This window comes from Musca autumnalis, unplaced genomic scaffold (genome assembly GCF_047663935.1).
Source record: "Musca autumnalis isolate F117 unplaced genomic scaffold, ASM4766393v1 scaffold_5, whole genome shotgun sequence".
Taxonomy (NCBI): domain Eukaryota; kingdom Metazoa; phylum Arthropoda; class Insecta; order Diptera; family Muscidae; genus Musca; species Musca autumnalis.
The window spans coordinates 206,797,460-206,820,059 of NW_027412088.1; the positions used below are offsets into that span (position 1 = coordinate 206,797,460).

The 22,600-nt window shown below is 37.6% G+C and overlaps 2 protein-coding genes across 4 annotated transcripts in view; both read right to left on the reverse strand.

Moving 5' to 3' along the window:
* jing (AE binding protein 2 jing) overlaps positions 1 to 1,089 on the reverse strand; it is a 339,310-nt gene extending 338,221 nt beyond the window's left edge. Inside the window, exon 1 of the mRNA XM_073988297.1 lies at positions 277 to 1,089. The gene's annotated coding sequence lies outside the window, so the exon portion shown is untranslated. The remainder of the gene's footprint in view (positions 1 to 276) is intronic.
* A 5,088-nt stretch (positions 1,090 to 6,177) lies between these two features.
* Positions 6,178 to 22,600, reverse strand: part of Pld (Phospholipase D) — a 54,727-nt gene continuing 38,304 nt past the window's right edge. For all 3 annotated transcript variants that reach the window (XM_073957978.1, XM_073957977.1, XM_073957976.1), the window contains exons 2-9: positions 11,971 to 12,487; positions 11,407 to 11,908; positions 10,566 to 11,345; positions 9,292 to 10,493; positions 7,447 to 7,572; positions 7,047 to 7,384; positions 6,736 to 6,980; positions 6,178 to 6,667 (exon numbers count right to left, since the gene is read on the reverse strand). In XM_073957978.1, coding sequence (XP_073814079.1) covers positions 6,566 to 6,667; positions 6,736 to 6,980; positions 7,047 to 7,384; positions 7,447 to 7,572; positions 9,292 to 10,493; positions 10,566 to 11,345; positions 11,407 to 11,908; positions 11,971 to 12,365 — 3,690 coding nt within the window. In that variant the 5' untranslated portion in view covers positions 12,366 to 12,487 and the 3' untranslated portion in view covers positions 6,178 to 6,565. The remainder of the gene's footprint in view (positions 6,668 to 6,735; positions 6,981 to 7,046; positions 7,385 to 7,446; positions 7,573 to 9,291; positions 10,494 to 10,565; positions 11,346 to 11,406; positions 11,909 to 11,970; positions 12,488 to 22,600) is intronic.

Below are 22,600 nucleotides of genomic sequence, written 5' to 3' on the forward strand. Positions count from 1 at the left end.
CTATTAGGTGAGTGGTTGTGTACGTGTGTGTGCGCTAGTAGGCTCTGTGTAGTCCCCCCTTTTGACATTTGTAGTTCTACAACTCCCTGCCACACCGCCGCCACTCACAACAAATGTCTGCCGAGCTAAGTTATGGTGTTGTTTTCTTCCTTCCAATTTGTTGAAACAAGACATGACCAGACAAAATTGCCGTGCAGCACAAAGTTTGTTGCCACAAGAAGAAATAAAAGAACACGAAAAGACAAGAAAGAAGGAAATACAAAACAAAGCTCTTACCGTATTAAGGTGCTAACAATGTTATCCTTTTTTCCACTTGGCTGCCTTATATTGCAACAATGTTGTAATCCTGGCAACTTTGTTGCTGCAAAAGTAGTGACAAGCTACGACCACGACCGACCAGTGGATTGATGTTTAAGCTGGTGCGACGACGAAAGTTCTTTTCCCACTTCACTTTCAGATTCTTTTGCTTTGCTGTGGTCAATCACCACCACTTTTCATTCATTGCTCTTCTTTTCGCTTTTCACTTGTTTGGTTTATTTCGTTTTCTATTTTTTCTTTCTTCCTCTTGTTTTCCCAACAGACACACACTTTACACTGCTATTTCAGTTGTTGCTATTGCTTTTTATGCTTTTTATTCTTGTTGTAATTCTACTCAATTGCATTGCTCTCTGATAGTACATAATTTTTGGAATTTTTTCCATTTAATGTTCAAAAAATTATCAGCGATTTGAGGATTTTGTCTGACTGGGCACAACATTTTGTTAAAAAATTTTCGACAAACGAAACGCCGAAACGCAAACTTTTCGCATAAATCAAAAAATAATTTTGTAAATTATTTCAATTAACTTCCTTTTTTATTCTGAAACTGCTGCACTTCTTTCTTTGATAGAACAACAACTTAACAGACATAAAGACACGATGCCAATCAACAGAGAGACTCAACGCAATTTAGCTCCACCAAACGGAACAACGTACGACAATAAACTGAAAACTCAGAAAACTTCCAACCGAAGATTACCGCCAGTCAACCACGAGAACGCCGCATTTCATGTTGGGGCATGTTGAGGTAGAGCAGAGCAAAATTGCAATGTTTTTCTTTTGCATTACTACGACCGACGACACGACGTCCCCACGACGAAATAACAAAACAAAAACAATGTGAATGTCGGCATTTTATTGTTTTGTTTTTGACTTTGTGTTTGGCTCTCTGTTTTTATTTTTATGGGAGGAGAGAACACGAATTGGCCCCCCATTGTGAGTAGCCCCAACACTTTGCTCTCTCTTTCTCGCTCTTTGTTTACTTTATATGAGAGCTCCATTCCGTTGAATAACACGTGACGTGTTGCCAATCGTCGAAATTTATAACGGAAACGTTTTATTTGAAAAGAAACAAATAAACAAAATAATTGAAGACTGCAAAAGAACACCTTCTATAAAATACAGTAAGGGTCATAATAAAGTACATGTCAGACCCCTTGTCTGAGAAAATATGAGATTCCTCAAGAAAGGAATTAAACCCTTTTAATCGGGACCACCAATATTACCCGCGAAAACGGTATTCAAGTGCAAAAGTGTAATGTTTTCTTGCAGAAGCTACCAAAGAGAGGGAAGGGGATCGAACACCGGTTACTAAATTTGTTTAAATTGGTGGCTGTGATTTTCCTGGCCCCTATTTGGGGAAGTATGGATTTTCCCAACAGGAAAATCATAACGCTATTATCAGGACCATAAGAACTACTAGCTGAAAAGACATAATAAAGAACTAATCGTCTTTTATGGGAAGAACTAAAGGCCTCGATACATAAGAAGCATGACATTCTTGCTGAAGTCATATCTGATAAAAGACTAAAGACCAAGTTCAACCTAATAAAAAGATTTCAGAATCACATTTGACTTAGGTTGAACTTGGTCTTTAGTCATTTACCAGATATGACTTAAGCAAGAATGTCATGCTTCTTATGTGTCGAGGCTTTAAGGCATACTCGTCTTCTATAAAATGAATTTATGGGCTTCATGAGAAGACCTGTTCATCTCGTATACGAAAACTTCATGGTATTCTATAAGAAAATAGCATGATCTATTCTAAGAAGATTACGATGTTTATAAGAAAAATTCACGGTGTACTAAAATAAAACTTATGGACTTCTATAAAAATGGCTCAGCGGTATTCTATGGGTAGGATCAAATATCTTCCATGCGAAGATCTCATGGCCTTTGAGCAAACCTAATTGTTTTCTATAGGAAGACGTCCTACGTCTTCTAAAAGAAATCTTAATGATCTTCTATAAGAAGATCTTATGCTATTCTCTGAGAAGAAAAAATGGGAACACCTCAGGGTCTTTTATGAGAAAACTTAATGGTCTTCCACGAGAAGATAGCATTATCTTCTGCCGGAAGACCTCTTCTTCTTGTTTGAGACGGCCTAATCGTTTTCTAGACCTCGTGGTCTTCTATGAGAAGACCTTATCGTCTTCTATACTAGGACTAATCGTTATCTCATGATCTTCTAAAGTCCATGGTGAGACTACTTCTTTTTCTTCTATGGGAAAACATTATGGTCTTCTATTCAATTAGGAGACCTAATGGTCTTTTATGAGAAGACCTCATGCTCTTCTTTGAGTATACCTAATCGCCTTCTATACGAAGACCTCATGGCCTTCTATGAGAGGGCCTCATACATCCTATGGGGATCTTTTATATAAAGAAAACCTACAAAGGGGAAGACCTCCCATAATGGTCTTCTGTACCAAGGAGATTTCCTTAGGTCGTGTCCTGTATCTAAAAGACATGCTATGGGGTTTTTTTCTATCTAGAAGACCTCCTACAGGGGTCCTGTGTATCAAGAAGACCTCCTATAGGGGACTTCTGTATCTAGAAGACCTCATATAGGGGACTTTTGTATCTAGAAGGCCTTCTATAGAGATCTTCTGTATTTCTAAGTACTCCTATGGGGATCTTCTGTATCTAGAAGAGCTTCAATATGGATCTTCTGTATTTAGAAGACATTCTACAAGGACGTTCTGTATTTTTAAGACCTTCTATAGGGGCATTCTCTATAACTATAGAAGTCTTCTGTATCTAGAAGATCTTCTGTAGAGGTCTTCTGTATTTCTAGCAACTCCTATGGGGATCTTCTGTATCGAGAAGAACTCCTATAGGTTTTTTTTTGTATCTGGGAGACCTCCTCTAGAGGTGTTCTGTATCTAGAAGACCTCTTATAGGGGTCTTCCGTATCTAGAAGACCATATACAGGTATATTCTGTATCTCTAAGACCTTCTATAGGGTATTCGTTATCTCTATAGGAGTCTTTTCTTTCTAACAGACCTTCTATAGGGGTCTTCTGTATTTCTAAGAACTTCTATGAGGATCTTCTGTATCTAGAAGACCTCCTATAGGGGGTTTGTATCTAGGAGACCTCCGATAGGGGTGTTATGTATGTAGAAGACCTTCTATAGAGGTTTTTTGTATATAAGAGACCTCCTATAGGGGTTCCTGTATCTAGAAGATATTCTATAGGGGTGTTCTGTATCAAGGAGACCTCCTACAGGGGTCTTATGTATCTAGAAGACCTTCTATAGAGATCTTCTGTATTTCTAAGTACTCCTATGTGGATCTTCTGTATCTAGAAGACCTCGTATAGGAGTCTTCCGTATCTAGAAGACCTTCAATATAAGTCTTCTGTATTTAGAAGACATTCTACAGGGATATTGTGTATTTTTAAGACCTTCTATAGGGGCATTCTCTATCACTGTAGAAGATCTTCTGTAGAGGTCTTCTGTATTTCTAGCTACTCCTATGGAGATCTTCTGTATCTAGAAGAACTCCAATAGCGTTTTTTTTTTGTATCTGGGAGACCTCCTCTAAGGGTGTTCTGTATCTAGAAGACCTCTTATAGGGGTCTTCCGTAATTAGAAGACCTTCAATAAGTGTCTCCTATATCTAGAAGGCATACTACAGGGGTCTTCTGTATCTAGAAGGCCTCCTATAACGGTCTTTCGTATCTAGAAGACCTTCAATAGAGGTCTTCTGTATCTAGAAGACCATATACAGATATATTTTGTATATCTAAGACCTTCTATAGGGGTATTCGTTATCACTATAGGGGTATTTTCTATCTAACATACCTTCTATAGGGGCCTTCTGTATTTCTAAGAACCTCTATGGGGATCTTCTGTATCTAAAAGACCTCCTATAGGGGTTTTGTACCTAGGAGACCTCCCCTAGGGGTGTTCTGTATAGAGTTTTTTTGGTATATTGGGGTTCCTGTATCAAGAAGATATTCTATGTCGGTGTTCTGTATCTAGGAGACCTCCTATAGGGGTCTCCTGTATCTAGAAGACTTCATACAGGGGTCTTCTGTATCTAGAAGACCTCCTGTATCTAGAAGACCTCTGTATGCAGAAGACTTCCTAAAGAGGTTCTCTGTATCTAGAATACCTCCTAAAGGGCCTTCTGTATGTAGAAGACCTATGGGGATATTTAGTAGCACTAAGACCTTATATAGGGGTCTTCTGTGTCTATAAGGCCTTCTATAGGGGGTCTTCTGTATTTGTAAGAACTCCTATGAGGATCTTCTGTATTTAAAGACCTCATATAGGGGTTTTCTGTATTAAGGAGACCTCCTATAGGGTAAAAAAAAACTTCTGTATCACACTCAGAAATTTCGAACTCATTCCGATTTGACATGATTTTTTTGTTTCCAGAGAGCGCAAGTATTTCGGGTTTATGTTGTCTTGCCTCTACTACCGGGCTTTGAAGGTGATGTTGGCGGTAGCAGTGGTAATAGTGTGCTGGCCATCACCCATTGGAATAACGCTTTAATATCAGACATAAAACATTTCCAAGATTATTTAGCCCACTTCTTCGGTTGCAGATGAAACTGCGCCTTTTTTGTACGTCTGAAAAAGATTGGCAATAAATAATACACTTACTTGTGAAGTGATTTATGTATCTGGTGATTATATGTGGTTCAGCTAACATCTTCAATAAGAACATCCCATGGTATGCTATGAGAAAACCTCGTGGTATTCTATGAGAAGACCTAATGGTCTTTTAAGATAAGGGGCCTAATTACGACATTCGATTCGATCGAGTATTTGCCCGAGACTGAAAAAATCAAACTATGAAAAGCTATTCGCGCCACCAACTGCTCATTTACTAAGGTATATGCATTAGAAATTTGTTACAACAAAGTCAAAAAGTTTTACAAAAATAAATCATTTCGTAGAGTTTTTTAGCACATCTTCATTCCGAAAGTATTATTCAACGATTTCAGCAAATATTTACATTTTTTCGTTAATAATTTTGTTTTTTAGTTTTTGCTTTAAAATAAACATATTTTTTACCATCTACCTTCTAAGTGTTCTTTGGAGAGCACAAAGGTGTTCATAGCTCGATTTTTTCATTCACGAGCAAATTCTCGATCGAATCGAATGTCGTAATTAGGCTCAAGGTTTTCCATGAGAAGTCGTCATGATCTTCTAAAAGAAAATAGCATGGTAATTTATAAGAAGATTCCATGGTGTTCATAAAAAGAAATCCTTCCTGGTCTTTGCTAAGAAGATATCAATCATGGTTTTCTATAAGACGATTCGATAACAAGATTCCATGGTCTTTATAGGAAATCTGTATAACCTTCTATATAAGAGTTTATGTCTATTAGAAGACCTATAAAGCGATCTAATAAACTTCCATAAGAGGACCTCATTCTATTAGAAGACCTAATGGTCTCCTGGAATTAGAACATATGAACTTCTATGTGAAGAGCATATGAAATTCTATAAGAAGACTTCATGGTCTTCTATACAATGACCTCAATGCCAACTATGGAAAGTTCTCATGAACGTTTATAAGAAACCCTCTTGAAAATTTCACAATTTTCTGCAGGATGACCTCGTGGTCGTCTATAGATAAACGAATGACCTCATGGTCTTCCAGATGAAGACTCTATAGTTTACTATAACATTTCATGGTCTGTGAAAAGAATACGTATTTGTCTAGAAGAACACGTGGTCTTCTATAGATAAACCTCACATTACTCTTCAATAAGATCCAAATAACAACATGGCGATATTAACTTTTTCATGCCATCAATAATACATACTAATACAAGAACAACAACAATATAACTTAATAACCCCCTTGACCACATGGTTTTCAAGAAAAAATTGTTTATATACCTCTTTTATACATACATTTTATGTATGTTTGCGTTTTTTAAAGTTCTTTATTTTTTGTTTTCTAAAAAAAGTAATATTTGTACAATTAAAAAATAATAATAAATTATATTTATATATAGTTTGGAATATTGTTTGGACGTTCTTATAGCAATACTGTCTTATTTTAACAATAATAATAAAATAAAATTGATTTGTGCATTGTTACAGATATGGAACACAAAGATGGACTGAGTCTCTTGGGTTCTTAATTTCGTTACTTAAACTAAAAAATATCTTAAAAATTATTAACTTAACAAAATAAACAATAAAAAATATCTATTAATATTTACAATAAATGCCTACAGAAACAAACAAACAAAAGAGAATACCTAACAAAAACTAAGCACTATGTCCAGACAGATGTGGGTATGAGGCCTTCTTTACTTGTTCCCGGTGGTGTTAAAACTTCTTTGTTTAGGAAATCCAAAGGTAGATCCACCAAAGTTCCCTGTAAAATGCAAAAATAATACGATTTCATAGCAAAATCTTAATATTTTTTCTTTTTTAGAGGCTTACCTGGATATTCAGCAATCTCTTGGCAGCCACATCTGGATCTGTTTTACACAAGGGCGGACTTTCTTCCTGATATTTACGTAGACTGGCAAAAGTTTTGATATTATCATTAGGAACACATTTGAACACCTCATCGTAAATGTCGGTATTGCGCTTGGAAATTCTTCGCCACATGCCATTCCAAAATTGATCAATAACAGGATCCGTGACATCAATGCGCATGCGATCTCCATCGGGATCCAATAGACCTTTAAATACAAAGCAACCCATTAGGAAAATTATTGCTTTTGTTTTCGATCGCTTTTAGCACTTACCCAGATGCTCTTTAAACAAATACTTTCTCAGGCGTCCCGCAAATACCCCACTTGGATACTTTTTACCATTCATCCGTCCATCCTCAAATTCATTATCCGTTATTATAGCTGCTATCTCCGAATCACGTTTACCAATCATGGAACGATCATTGATGTTAGCTGAACCGCATATAACCACCCGATCATCGGCTATCAACAGTTTGGAATGTACATAAATCAGTTCAGTTATGGGTGTATTATTTAGCTCGGAAAGCGTACGCAGTGAATGGAATGATATATATTCGCCGGGATTTTTAATGCCAATTTCTTTGAGACGTACCAAAATGGCGGATTTTCCTCTGCCAGGGATGAAATGGGGTTAATTATCTTGAAAACGTTTTATGTCTGAGAAGGGTCTTACCTTGATATTGAGGCATAATTCCAATGGGTAAGGGCCCTTACAGCATTGCCACTGCTACCGCCCACATCACCTTCAAAGCCCGGCAGTAGAGGCATGACAACATAAACCCGAAATACTTTGCGTTCTCTGAAAGCAAAAAAAAAAATTTAAAAGCGGAACTAGTTCGAAAATTAAAAAAGTAAAATTCTGAGGCTGTTACTGAAGGTCTTCTATCCACATGAGAACCTTGTAGTAGGCTTATGTCTACAGAAATATTCTATAAGACCATCTATAGAAGGTCTATATATATTCTGTATACATAAGACACAGAAGACTACGTGTATCGTCTACACCTAGAAGACCATTATAGATGGTAATCTAGATAGGAAGTCCATTAAAGGTGATCTTATATATGCAGAACACCCCTAAAGAAGGTCTTCTATATACAGAACAATCCTTGAGGATGTCTTCGGTGTAAGAAGATCCATATAGGAGGTCCTCTAGATACAGAAGACTCCTATTCGAGGTCTTCTAGACACAGAAGACCCCCTTCTCGATTGAGAAGAACCCTATACGATGTCTTCTATATGAAGATGACCCCTATAGGATTTTTTTAGATACAAAAGGCCCCTATGAGATGTCTTCTAGACTATAGGAGGTCTTAGAGATACCGAAGGCCCGTATAGAAGTCCTTTTCGATACAGACTACTCCTCTTTAGGAGGTCCTCCAGATACAGAAAACCCAAATAGGAGGTCTTCTAGAAACAGAAGACCACCTTACGAGGTCTTAGAGACAAAAAAAGGCCCCTATAGGGTATCTTCTAGATACGGAAGACCCCTACAGGAGGCCTTCTAGATACAGAAGATGCCTACAGGAGGACTTCTAGGTAAAGAAGACCCCCATAGAAGGTTTTCTCGATTGAGAAGACCCCCTTCTATATACAGATGATCCCTATAGGAGGTCTTAGAGACACAGGAGGCCCCTATAGGAGGTCCTCCAGATAAATAAGACTCAAATAGGAGGTCTTCTAGATACAAAAGACGTCTTTAGGAGGTCTTAAAAATACAGAAGAACCTTATAGGAGGTCTCCTCGATAAAGGAGACTCCTATAGGAGGTCTTCTAGATACAGAAACCCTCCTTACGTTGTCTTAGAGACACAGAAGGTCCCTATAGTGGTCTTCTAGATCCTGAAGACCACTACAGTAGGCCTTCTAGATATAGATAATCCCTATTTGAGATCTTCTATACACAAAAGACCCCTATTCGAGGTCTTCTAGTTACAAAAGATCCCAACAGAAGGTCTTCATGATTGAGAAGACGCCCTTCTATTTATAGATTATCCCTCCAGGAGGTTTTATAGATACAGAAGACCACTATAGGATGTCTTCTATATACATAAAACCGCTATAGGAGGTCCTCCAGATACAGACGACCCAAATAGGAGGCCTTCCAGATGCAGGAGACTTCTATATGAGGTCCTCTAGATACTGAAGACTCCTTTGGAGGTTTTAGAGACACAGAAGTTCATTATAGGGGTCTTCCAGATACGGAAGACCCATACAGGAGGCCATCTATGTATATATGACCCATATAGGATTTCTTCTATAAATAGAAGATAGCAATAGAAGGCCTTCTAGATACAGAAGACCCTATAGGAGGCCTTCTAGATACAGAAACCCCTACAAAGGGTATTCTATATATGACCCATATTGGGTCAGACCTCTCCATAAAATACCTATTTCGGAAAAAGATTCTATCTTGGAGGTATCCTATAGATTGGAAATCGTTCGTAATGTGAAGGCTTCTACCTAACGTCTCTCTCTCTTTTTCTTGCATATTAATGTGTCTCCATCTTTCAACTTACTTGTGCGCTCTAACGATCCGCTTAAATAATGCCTCTCCAATTTGATTTCGTACATTACTCAGTGTCCCGGTGGCGCCCAATTGCATCGTGATGAAAAATTGATTCTCAATATAGATATAATGTTGAGCCTTCGTGATCGTTTGGATATAGGCCTCATGTATACTTTGTTCCACCAAATCCTGTTCAATGAAACCACAACTCCACGACGAAACACTCCGCAGCAACTGACACGATACCCGATGTGAACGTCTTAGGGTAATATTTGGATTCAATTTAATTTGTTTATAACTCTTTGGCATCAAATAGGGGAAGGAGGGCGAGTCTCTCGTCTTTTCCAATTTCATTGCATTCCAACGTTGAATAAAGTGGCGTGCTACATCGCGGGCGGGTGCTCCCACAACACATATACCCACATCATGCCAAGGCATACGCGGTGTTGTGGTGCGATCTATCATATCAGCAAATGGTGTATCCAAATTTATCCAATCTTTTAGAATGAAATTCGAATAGTCTTTGCCAAACCAATATTTCGCCTGGCCATAGAAATCATGCAGAACTTCGTTTTGAAATGGTATGGGTTCTTCAAGGGCGGCTTTGCGGCCCTCTTCTAGTTCTTGTATACTAAACACCAATTGTTTGGGATCTTTTAGGATATCCGGTGTCTTATCACCAGCCTCGGCCATGGTGAGACGATTAACCAAATCTTTGCCCTTCTTCATGGCATTATCCTTGAGATTTTGTAACATGTTTTTCCGTTCCATTTCGGGAGTGTTAAGTTTCATACCCTCATGGGGCAAAGTTTCATCTAAGGGTACCGGAAGTAAACCCATATTTGGAATCATTAGTTTTTCTCCGGGCAAAAGTGAAGGTAGATCCAGCCTTTCCTCACTTGCCTCTCGACTAAGTTCTTCCTGTTCGGCGCTTTGCAGTTCGTTATTGATGTGGCGTGAAGATTTTTGACTACCAAAGGCCGAGTCAACTTCATCTCTATTGAAAAATCCTCCCTGGCGTCGTGTACTTCCCGAAGCGGAGGATGTTGAAATACTACCGAGATCTGTGAGACGATGACGATAATCATCCCAGCGGCCATAACAAAGATCAATGCCGCCCAAAAAGGCATAGGTTTGATCAACAACCACAATTTTTTCATGGTGGGCCCAAAAGAATACCCCCGCTCTGGCATGATCCGGATGGCGCATGACCTAAAATTAAAAAAGTCAAGTTAAAAAGATATCTTTGCATCACTTTATTTGAAGTCCAACCTCTCCACTTACCTTCACATTTTCATGTAAACTAACCAGCTTCTGCTTGCTGTAGTAGCTGTTAATACCCAAGGCCACTTCCACCTCTTTGAAAAGCATTACAAACACTTTTACACCTTCCTCGGCCTTCCGCAATAGAATTTTATCCAAACGCCAATAATCACCATCAATAACCGGCCTTTTCATATAAATTTCCGGACTTAGCCACCAATCGGCAATGTAAATTTCCTCGGTGGCTGCCTCCAAAGCATCTGCCACCATGGACATATACGAAGAACCATCCACAAACCATTGAGCCTCTATGTCAGCCCGTTCGGGAGCATAAGAATTGTGAGGATTGGGCGCTGTAAAATCTCTTGCTGTTGTATTGGCGGTCAGCTTCAAATAATCATTCCATTCTTTACATTTTCTTCGGGTCCAACATTTCAAAATGATGTGGCGATTATTGGTCAATATCTGTAGGCCCTTACGCATGCCGGTTTGATAGATGCCCGTTGAGACATCGAAGCCCGTATCAAATAATATCACAGCTCTAATAACGCCATCTGAGGGTCGTACATAACCGAAACAGGTTTCCTTGACAAAGAACCAACGATTACGCCACTTGCCGCAGAGAACATCCGAACAGAAGTAATTGCAGCGAACACAACATTTTTGCTGGAAGCAACCAAAGAAATTACAACCGGCCTGGCCAGGTCGCGTTGAACCGGTGCGTTTAAGGATGGGTCCTTCTTTGCCCTTAATGCCCAAACCATCCACAAAGGACACGTTGGAGACTTCTACGAAATTTAGCTACAACAAAAACAAAAATATTAGTAAAGTGTGTTCGGCAGAATGTTAAGCGGATGCATACCGTCTCATGATGATTCCTATACAAACTAATGTTCAGCAGATTGTATAGATATTCCTCCAATTGCCTTACCCTCACCGGCATAGATTCCACAGTCACCAATGACTCCGGCCTCTGGGGAAATCTTGGCAATTTACGTTTTTTCCGTTTCTTGCGCGTACTGCCCCTACCCACATCCTCAACAATGCTAACATTTTTATTGTAAACTGGTGTCATGGGCAGGGATTGGGGTTGGGAGTTTCTTGAAGCGTCATATTCGACACGGGCTTTGTTTGCGTTATGCTTAAAACTGGAAGATTTTTGCAGTTCCTTCAGCCGACATTCATCGGCCATTTGGATTGCAGCATTTTTGATTGTGGCTCGTTTTTCCTTATGGCTACGCATGGGAAAGGGAATGTTCAGGGAGGTGCGGAACAAGCTCAGCTGTTGATGCAGGGTACTAAAGTGTTTGTAACGTTTCTTGATTGTCCAGGAAAAGGGTCCATGTGTCAGCTCAATGGTATATCTGCAAAAGAAAAGTTTTCATTTTATTACCTTCAGTGACAAGGCCAGACCTACACTACTTACAAATTAGGATTCAACAGATGCGTGGTTACGCTCCTCTCTATGTCAATAATTTGCACAGTTATTTCGGTGCCGGGCATGAAAACCCTCCTCTGAAACGAGGTAAACTTAATGCCTGGTGAATAGATCCGAGTAAAAGGTATTTCGGTAAGTTTACGCAGCACCACCTCATCCTCGTCGTAGTCATCATCATCGGTGCAATCTTTGCGCTCCACCAACACCGGTTTATCACCACCCGTGGATATAATGGTCACAGAATCGGGTATGTTTAGGGCCTCATCGAATTCCGACTCCACCATGGAAAACTGAAATTCCGGTATGCAACGTATATCACGATCCTCACACAATTCACCACCTTCTACACTATCCTCATAGGGATTATGCTGCGAGTCGTCCATGTTGTAGTTTTCATTGGCATCAAATTGTCCGTAGAGGTAGTTGTGATCTAATTCATCGTAATGATAGGCATTGTTTATGTAACCACCATCTAAACGATCTGCGTCGCTCCGGGGCTGATTATCTAGAAAGAAACGACGGAGAGAGAGAGGCGATAAGTATGATAGCGTGTTACCAAGAAAATTGTTAATAATCAATTATTTTGAAATTAAAATGGAGTGGCATATTTTTTTATCCAGGAACACTGTTTCCAGCTAAAATGCTCAGAAAATCGGATTTGGACCAGAGCAAACACTTTATAAGCTAAAAACGTAAAAAAAAAACAAGTAAAAAAGCATTAAGTTCGGCCGGGCCGAACTTTTCATACCCTACACCATAAAATATTCTGAACTAAAATGGAATAATTACTTTTCATTCCTGTCCCCAACTTTAAGTGGGTACGTTAAAATGTTAGATAATGTTTATGTACATTTATGCTTTATTCGGGAGGCCCTTTTTTATGGTGCCTATATCTAACTATGTATGTTGACAATTTTTGGTGGGCTAGAAATTGGGAGGTACTGTTATATAGGGGTTATAATAAAACATGGGCCTATGTTGACAGTTTTTGATGGGAGCCTTTAATGTCAAATAACTCCTAATTCGGTTAAAAAATTTAGCTAGAATCTTCAAAATATCGAAAATCGGTACATAACGTGGGAACTTCAAATGTCATTAACAGCTAGTTCGGAGGTATCTGGGCTATACGAAAATATGAACTTAAATGAACCGTTATATGGGGGCTATACCAAAACTTGGACCTATGTCCACAAGTTTTGTCATATAAGTTTATTGACATTTAAGAACTTTAAATGTCAAATTATAGCTAAATCGCTCTGAAAATGTAGGTAAACTGTCAAAATACCGTAAATCGGGGGTACCGTTATATGGGGGCTATACCGAAACGTGGACCTATGTCCACAACTTTTGTTATATAAGTTTATTGACATTTAAGAACCCTAAATGTTAAATTATAGCTACATCGGTCTGAAAATGTAGCTAAAAACGTCAAAATACCGCAAATCGGAGGGTACCGTTATATGGGGGCTATACCAAAACGTGGACCTATGTCCACAACTTTTGTTATATAAGTTTATTGACACTTAAGAACCCTAAATGTCAAATTATAGCTATATCGGTCTGAAAATGTAGCTAAAAACATCAAAACACCGTAAATCGGGGGGCACCGTTATATGGGGGCTATACCAAAACGGGGACCTATGTCCACAACTTTTGTTATATAAGATTATTGATACATAAGAACCCTAAATGTCAAATTATAGCTATATCGGTCTGAAAATGTAGCTAAAAACATCAAAACACCGTAAATCGGGGGGCACCGTTATATGGGGGCTATACCAAAACGGGGACCTATGTCCACAACTTTTGTTATATAAGTTTATTGATACATAAGAACCCTAAATGTCAAGTTATAGCTAAATCGGTCTGAAAATGTAGCTAAAAACGTCAAAATACCGCAAATCGGGGGGTACCGTTATATGGGGGCTATACCAAAACGTGGACCTATGTCCACAAGTTTTGTTATATATGTTTATTGACACTTAAGAACTCTAAATGTTAAATTATACCTACATCGGTCTGAAAATGTAGCTAAAAACGTCAAAATACCGTAAATTGGGGGGTACCGTTATATGGGGGCTATACCAAAACGTGGACCTATGTCCACAACTTTTGTTATATAAGTTTATTGATACATAAGAACGCTAAATGTCAAGTTATAGCTAAATCGGTCTGAAAATGTAGCTAAAAACGTCAAAATACCGCGAATCGGGGGGTACCGTTATATGGGGGCTATACCAAAACGTGGACCTATGTCCACAAGTTTTGTTATATATGTTTATTGATACATAAGAACCCTAAATGTCAAATTATAGCTATATCGGTCTGAAAATGTAGCTAAAAACATCAAAACACCGTAAATCGGGGGGCACCGTTATATGGGGGCTATACCAAAACGGGGACCTATGTCCACAACTTTTGTTATATAAGTTTATTGATACATAAGAACCCTAAATGTCAAGTTATAGCTAAATCGGTCTGAAAATGTAGCTAAAAACGTCAAAATACCGCAAATCGGGGGGTACCGTTATATGGGGGCTATACCAAAACGTGGACCTATGTCCACAAGTTTTGTTATATATGTTTATTGACACTTAAGAACTCTAAATGTTAAATTATACCTACATCGGTCTGAAAATGTAGCTAAAAACGTCAAAATACCGTAAATTGGGGGGTACCGTTATATGGGGGCTATACCAAAACGTGGACCTATGTCCACAACTTTTGTTATATAAGTTTATTGATACATAAGAACGCTAAATGTCAAGTTATAGCTAAATCGGTCTGAAAATGTAGCTAAAAACGTCAAAATACCGCAAATCGGGGGGTACCGTTATATGGGGGCTATACCAAAACGTGGACCTATGTCCACAAGTTTTGTTATATATGTTTATTGATACATAAGAACCCTAAATGTCAAATTATAGCTATATCGGTCTGAAAATGTAGCTAAAAACATCAAAACACCGTAAATCGGGGGGCACCGTTATATGGGGGCTATACCAAAACGGGGACCTATGTCCACAACTTTTGTTATATAAGTTTATTGATACATAAGAACCCTAAATGTCAAGTTATAGCTAAATCGGTCTGAAAATGTAGCTAAAAACGTCAAAATACCGCAAATCGGGGGGTACCGTTATATGGGGGCTATACCAAAACGTGGACCTATGTCCACAAGTTTTGTTATATATGTTTATTGACACTTAAGAACTCTAAATGTTAAATTATACCTACATCGGTTTGAAAATGTAGCTAAAAACGTCAAAATACCGTAAATTGGGGGGTACCGTTATATGGGGGCTATACCAAAACGTGGACCTATGTCCACAACTTTTGTTATATAAGTTTATTGATACATAAGAACGCTAAATGTCAAGTTATAGCTAAATCGGTCTGAAAATGTAGCTAAAAACGTCAAAATACCGCAAATCGGGGGGTACCGTTATATGGGGGCTATACCAAAACGTGGACCTATGTCCACAAGTTTTGTTATATATGTTTATTAACACTTAAGAACCCTAAATGTCAAATTATAGCCAAATCGGTTTGAAAATGTAGCTGAAAACGTCAAAATACCGTAAATCGGGGGGTACCGTTATATGGGGGCTATACCAAAACGTGGACCGATATATCCCATCTTCGAACTTGATCTTCCGACGGCTAAAAAAATGGTATTCCCCAATTTTCAGCGAAATCGGTCAACAAATGCGACCTGTACGTTGCGAACGGACGGACGGACGGACGGACGGACGGACATGCATAAATCGACTCAAAAAGTGATTCTATGTATATCCCTAGAAGGAACTATGGGTCTATCTCGCTTCCTTTTGTATGTTACATACAAATGCACTAACACATAATACCCCTTACCACATAGTGGTGTAGGGTATAAATAGGAAGAAAATAGTGGTCCTACCAAACGATTGGATGTTTTTGGAACGATATTTTTCCGGAAGGGTTTTATTTCCTGAGAATCCAATGTTATAACAAAACTGTGATTATGTTAATAGACGGAACATACAACCAATACCACTTGAGACATCAAACTCATATTAACAAATCAGCACTATTTACGCCATTAAGGAAAACCAAAGGAAACGTATGACGCACAGTGGTTCAGAAAATATATATAAAATATATAAAATATAAATATATAGTATAATAGTTTTTTCTGGTCAAAACTCTGCAACTTTTGAAGGGATAGAGATATTTTCATAATTCTTTTTTAAAAATTTGAGTTTTTTCATATTTTGCTTAAAAATATGATTGTTTTTGAGTTTTTCATATGTTCTAACTATTTAAAACAGGTCAGACAGACGCCAATAAACAAATGATAAAAATACAAAAAATTATAAAAAAAATTGAGAAAAATTTGTTAATTTTTTTTCAACAAATTTTGTTTTTTTTTTTTTCAAAATAAAAAAATACTACTTGGGCTGCATAAAACTCTTATAAAAACTCATATGTTAAAAATTTTCCGTTTGTGTGAAAAAACTATAATTTATGTGGGAAACGGTATGGAAAAAACAAACATTTTTACCCATGTAATTTCAAAACATGTAAAAAAGTGTTAAACGGACGGAACGGTACTCTTACAAAAGTATATATGTGCTGAAAGAGGAAACTCTCGGGCATCCTCCTGTGAAACCGGAACATCGTTTGTGGAAATCATAGTAGGTGAATAAAATTTAGATCAAATCTAGTGTAGGTTCGTAGAACTTTTGGCATTGAAAATGGGCTTTATATGTCCACGGCTCCCCATTCAAAGTGACATTTCTACCAAAACGTATAAAGGTTTTTGTAATTGCACCATATAACCCGAAGCATCACATTAAGGAATTTTTAAGGTATCCCAGCAAAAAGTTTGCATCCGCGGATGCAGTTGAATCACTACAAGTGTACAGTACATTTGCAGTTGGAGTACATCTTTTCCTATGGATTCACTTATGAATTTTACAAGAGAGCGCGCAGCTAGGATGCACTCCATTTTGCCTCCACAGCACACAGCTAGGATGCACTCCGTTTTCGATCCAAATCACAACTTTTTATGTAGTCTTTTGGATTGAATTTAAAAGGCACTCTTCGGATTGTGTTTTTAATCAATCCAAAGATGCAGTAAAAATGCAAGCTATTGCGAAATATCCCAGAATAAATAAAATTAATTTATTATTTGTGTAAAACAAGAAGAACTTTATTATATAAACATAAATTTAAAAAGTTTCCATTAAATTTAATCACAATTGAGTGTACTTCCTCCGTTCTCCATTTAATCCAAGTGCAGCGACGGGTAGGGATCAACCAACTGTTTTTGTTTTGTAGGGATCTCTAAAGCAACTGCTTATAAAATGTATCGAACGGAGTACATTTTTCATAACTCTGTTGGACTACATCAAAAGATGTTGTGAAATCATAACTCCAATTGAACAACTTCCATTTTTTGCTGGGATTTGTCCAATTTGATCACTAAATTGGTCGTAATTTGGGAATTTGTGTTTTCAGAGATAAAAAAATCTGCCCATATAAGTCCACAATTCGGAATAGACCCCATATAACGGTGCCACCCGGTTGGTAATATTTTGAAGTTTTTATCGACGCGTTCGACCCAATTTGGATGTTATTTGGCATTTTCAGTTTCTAGCGGTCAAAAAAACTTCTCCGCCAAAAGTTGTTGGCATAGGACCATGTAACGGTAACTCACGATTTCAGTTATTTTGAAGTATTTATCGACACGTTCGATCCCAATTGGATGCAATTCGGCATTTAATGTTCGAAGTGGTCAGAAAATGTCTCCATCAACAACTATGGATAGCGGTCCACGTATTGGTATGCCATATTCAGCTATTTTGAAGTTTTTATCGACGCGATAGGCCCACATTGGATGTAATTTAGCATTCTAGAATTCTAAATGGTCAAAAACCTTCTCCTTTTGTCATTTTTAGTTTCTATGTAGTGGTCAAAAAACTTCTTCACCAAAGATTGTTGGCAAAGGACCACGATTTTGAATGGCCGCCATATAACGGTAACTCGCGATTTCAGCTATTTTGAAGTTTATATCGACACGTTCGGCCCCAATTGGATGCAATTTGGCATTTGGAGTTCGACGCGGTCAAAAAACTTCTCCACCAAGAATTGTTGACATGGGTCCACGTTTTGGTATAGCCCCCATATAACGGTACTACCCGATTTCTAGCATTCTTAAGTTTTTATAGACGCATTAGGCCCAAATTGAATGTAATTTGTCATTTAGAGTTCGAAGTGGCCAAAAAACTTCTCCATCAAAAATTATGGTCTTCGTTTCACGTTTTGGAATAACCCCCTATGACGGTACCAGCCGATTTCATGCATTTTTAATTTTTATCGACGCCTTCGGCCCAATTATATGTTATTTTGAATTCTTATTTCCTAGTGATCAAAAAATGTCTTCTCCAAAAATTCTGGACATAGATATTTCCACGTTCTGGAATGGCCCAATATAACAGAACCGCCCAATTTCAGGTATCTTTAAGTTTTCAGGTATTTTATTTGTTATTTTTTGCCTTATTAAGGCGAAGACCATTTATAGTGATATTTAAGTAATTCTCTTTCGAGTTGAGCTGTTAGGCCTTTAGAGATACATTGAAAAATTAGGAGTAAACCGAAGTCCCACGCATCCAACCATTACACTACGTTTCACGGGTGGTTAAGCCGATCTTCAGGTGTATTAGGATGTTGTTGTTGTGGCAGACGAAGGAAAAGCTTGGAAACTAGTATATATATCGCACTTCATTAGATAAATGTATATGCGAAATTATGTCAGTTAATTGAAACTCCAAACTTGTCCTATAGTCCTGCTTGGTAATCCCATTTTCAATGTTCACAAATACTATAGTAAGTTTTATTCCTACCTCATTAGTAATCGCTCTTCTATATCAGAAGATTTTGTTGATTTGATTATCAATTATCGTCTACTAAAGTTTTTGACAAGTTGATGGTGGCTTAGAACGCTAAGACGCCGGCAACCTTGACATTTTCTATTTTTGCCTTATTAAGGCAAAGGCCATCTTCTGATATAGAAGAGCAATTACTAATGAGGTAGGAATAAAACTTACTATAGTATTTGTGAACATTGAAAAATGGGATTACCAATCAGGACTATAGGAAAAGTTTGGAATTTCAATTAACTGACATAATTTCGCATACACATTTATCTAATGAAGTTCGATATATATACTAGTTTCCAAGCTTTGCCTTCGTCTGCCACAACAACAGCAACATCCTAATACACCTGAAGATCGGCTTAACCACCCGTGAAACGTAGTGTAATGGTTGGATGCGTGGGACTTCGGTAGACTCCTAATTTTTCAATGTATCCTAAAGGCCTAACAGCTCAACTCGAAAGAGAATTAATTAAATATGTTACTTTTCATTTTGTTGTCCGGAGTGGTCAAAAATTTCTATTTAAAGGCTCCTATTCAAAAAAGACCCTTTAAAATATCTACTGTTCCATCAAGGGTCCTCCATTAGGTTGAAGGTCCTTAAAGGTGTCTTCTATTTTATAGAAGACCCTTTAAAATTTCAGGAAACCCCTTTAAGATTTCAGTAGATATTTTTTTAAGAAATTTTCTATTAATTTCAGGGAATTCGTACTATACACTTTTAGAGGTAATTGATTCCATAAGATAAAATATAAAAGGTACTTTCTTGGAAAGAAGGAAAGAAGCCTAATAAATAGGTCTACTGATGAGAAATAGGATAATTTAGGAGATCGTATGTTCTATATAAGACCCTTTAAGAGTTCTTCATCTCTTTAGGAAACCTCTTCAGAATACGTTAATTCTACTGAAGACCCCTTAAGAGGTCCTATTTTCGAATGAAGAGACTTAGAAGCAATGGACATGCTGTTTTATTTAAAAAATATGTCTTACATTCTTTAGAAGGTCCTTTAAAAAGTTTCCTATTCTACAGAAGATAATTTAAGAGGTCAGGAAAACCTTTGGAGGTTTCAATAATTGTTTTCGGAGAAATTTTCTATTCCGTAGAAGGCCATTTCAGAGAACTCGTACTATAGAAAATAAAACTTTAGAGGTATTTGATTCCATTAAAGAAAATATAAAAGGCATATTCTTGAATAGAAGGTCATTAAATAGGCCTATAGATCGAAATAAGATCAGTTAGGAGTTCGTATGTTCTATAGAAGACCCCCTGACTGTTCTTCAGCTCTTTAGAATACCATTTTTAGAGGACTACAATTCCAGTAAAGATATCTTGTTTTCGAAAGTAGAGCCTTGGAAGCAAAAAATCTTCTATTCAATGGGGAAAAAACTTTTAACAGTTATCCATTTCTTTAGAATACCCTTTTACAGGATCTTAATTGTAGTGAAGCCCCTTTTTATACCCTCAGCATTTATGCTAACGTGGGTATATACACTTTCATACGGGCAAAATGTGCCTCATCGAAATAATGGTTTTAGACCCCAAGTATGTTTGGACGAAACCCGTTTCAGACAATTTGGAGTCGATTTAGAAATGTCCGTCCGTCTGTCTGAACGGATGAACCGATTCGTTTCAAAATTTGGCTTTCGTAATATCTTGTCCAAACTTAGTTTAAGTTCGAAGATGGGTAATATTGGTCCTCTCCTTCCGGTACCTCCTCCACAAAAGTTCGAAAATGTTCGGAAAATTTGTGCGCACTGTAACTCTTGAAGGAAGTAACCGATTTGATCCATACTTTGCACATGGTAAAATTTCTACCAGACTTAGATAAATTTTCAATATGGACTCAATCGGTCCACTCCTTCGGGTACCTCCCACATAAAATTTGGGATAAGTTCAGTTTAGGACCTGCTCTCGAATCGCTTTGATTTTTGTTTTAGCAACTTGTATTCACTGCCCCCTATACGACGGTACAAGTTTCATCAGGGGCAAGTCCACACTTCCTGAGAAAATAGCCCCAAAGTTGCAAAATAACCCTATGACACCGTGTGAGGTGGTTGGAGCGCAAGATAACTCTCGAACGGATCTGCCGATTCGGTCCAAAATTTGGCCTTAGTAATATTTTGTCCAAACGTAGTTTAAGTTCGAAGATAAGCCGTATCGGTCCACTCCTTCAGGTACCTCCCCAACAAAAGTACAACAATTTTCGGAAAAATTTTTCGTACGGTAACTCTTGAATGGAGTGGCCGAATTGGTCGATACGTTAAACATCCTAATATATCTAACAGATATAGATCAGGTTCAAATATGGACTATATTTGTCGACTCTATCCGGTACCTCCCACACAAAATTTCGTATAAGTTCACTTTAAGACCTGCAATCGAATCACTTTGATTTTTGTTGAAGCAACTTGCATTCGCTGCCTCAATTACTATGGTAAAATTTTTTTCAGGGGCAAGTCCATACTTCTTGAGCAAACAGCCCGGCGGGTGTAAAAACCCCCTATGGCACAATATGTAGTGGCTGCAGATCCACTTCCATAATGGTCAATGTCGATCCATTCCTTTAAGTATCTCCTCCGCAAAACTTTTGATCTTTAATCCTAATCAACATTTTTGTTGGTTCATACATCCAAAATTTTTAAAACCCCCTAAATACATACGTTTTGGGAAAAATTGTTTCAATACACACAGGCTGAGGGTATATCTCTGTCAGCAAAGCTGACTGATACTTTTTTACTTGTTACATCTACAAATCAAAAGTAGATTATAAAGGAGGTTTTATGTTCTGTCGAGAACATTTTAACAGGTATTCAGCATTTCAGAACAGCTCTTGAATGGTCTTTGGAGGTCTTCTATTTGGAGGTCTTCCATTTGGAGGTCTTCTATTTAAAAAAAAAAAATGCTTAAAAAGCAAAGGGTCTTCTATTCTGTATATAGACGGTCCCTTAAGAGGCTTTCTATTCTCCAGACGACCCTTTAAAAAGTTACAGAAAATTGCAGATATAAGTCGATGTTTTGATAAAGCTAAAATAGAACGGTACCGCAAGATTTTCTGTCCTTACAAGTTTTAGCAGTAATATCCAATCGAAATGGCTGAACTTTGAACTTTGCTCTTCCCTAAGGGTAGATAACCATGCTTTGGTATTGTCGTCATAGAACTGTCCGATTTCCTGCAATTTTGAAGATTTTAGTTCCATCTTTTAAGAATATTGTCAATATAGATCTATATTTTGGTATAGTCCACATATAACTGCAAATTGTCTTCGACTTTCAGTACTTTGAAAGTTTTAGTCACATTCAAATCGAAATAGCTAAAACTTGCCATTTACATTTAGCTTTCTCTAGTAGTTGAAAACCTCCTTGCTGAAAATGTTCGATGTAGATCCACTTATTGCTATAAGACCCTTATAAGCCCACCTGCTAATTTCATTTATTCTACAGGCCTTAGCTAATTCTTAAGCATAAACTACGGCCCTTAACTTTTAATATAATATTTTTTCCATTCTGTACACAAATCTGTTTGGAAACAGTTTAACAACTAATTATTATGAGATTTTTTAATTGCAAAACATGGAATTGATTATTATAGTTCCCGCTAATAAAAAATAGCAAACATTGCGCCGTAGAATTTTTCTTTGCAAAAATAAATTTCAATTTCATCACTAACAAGTCACCTCTAGCTTCAATTAACTGTCAATAA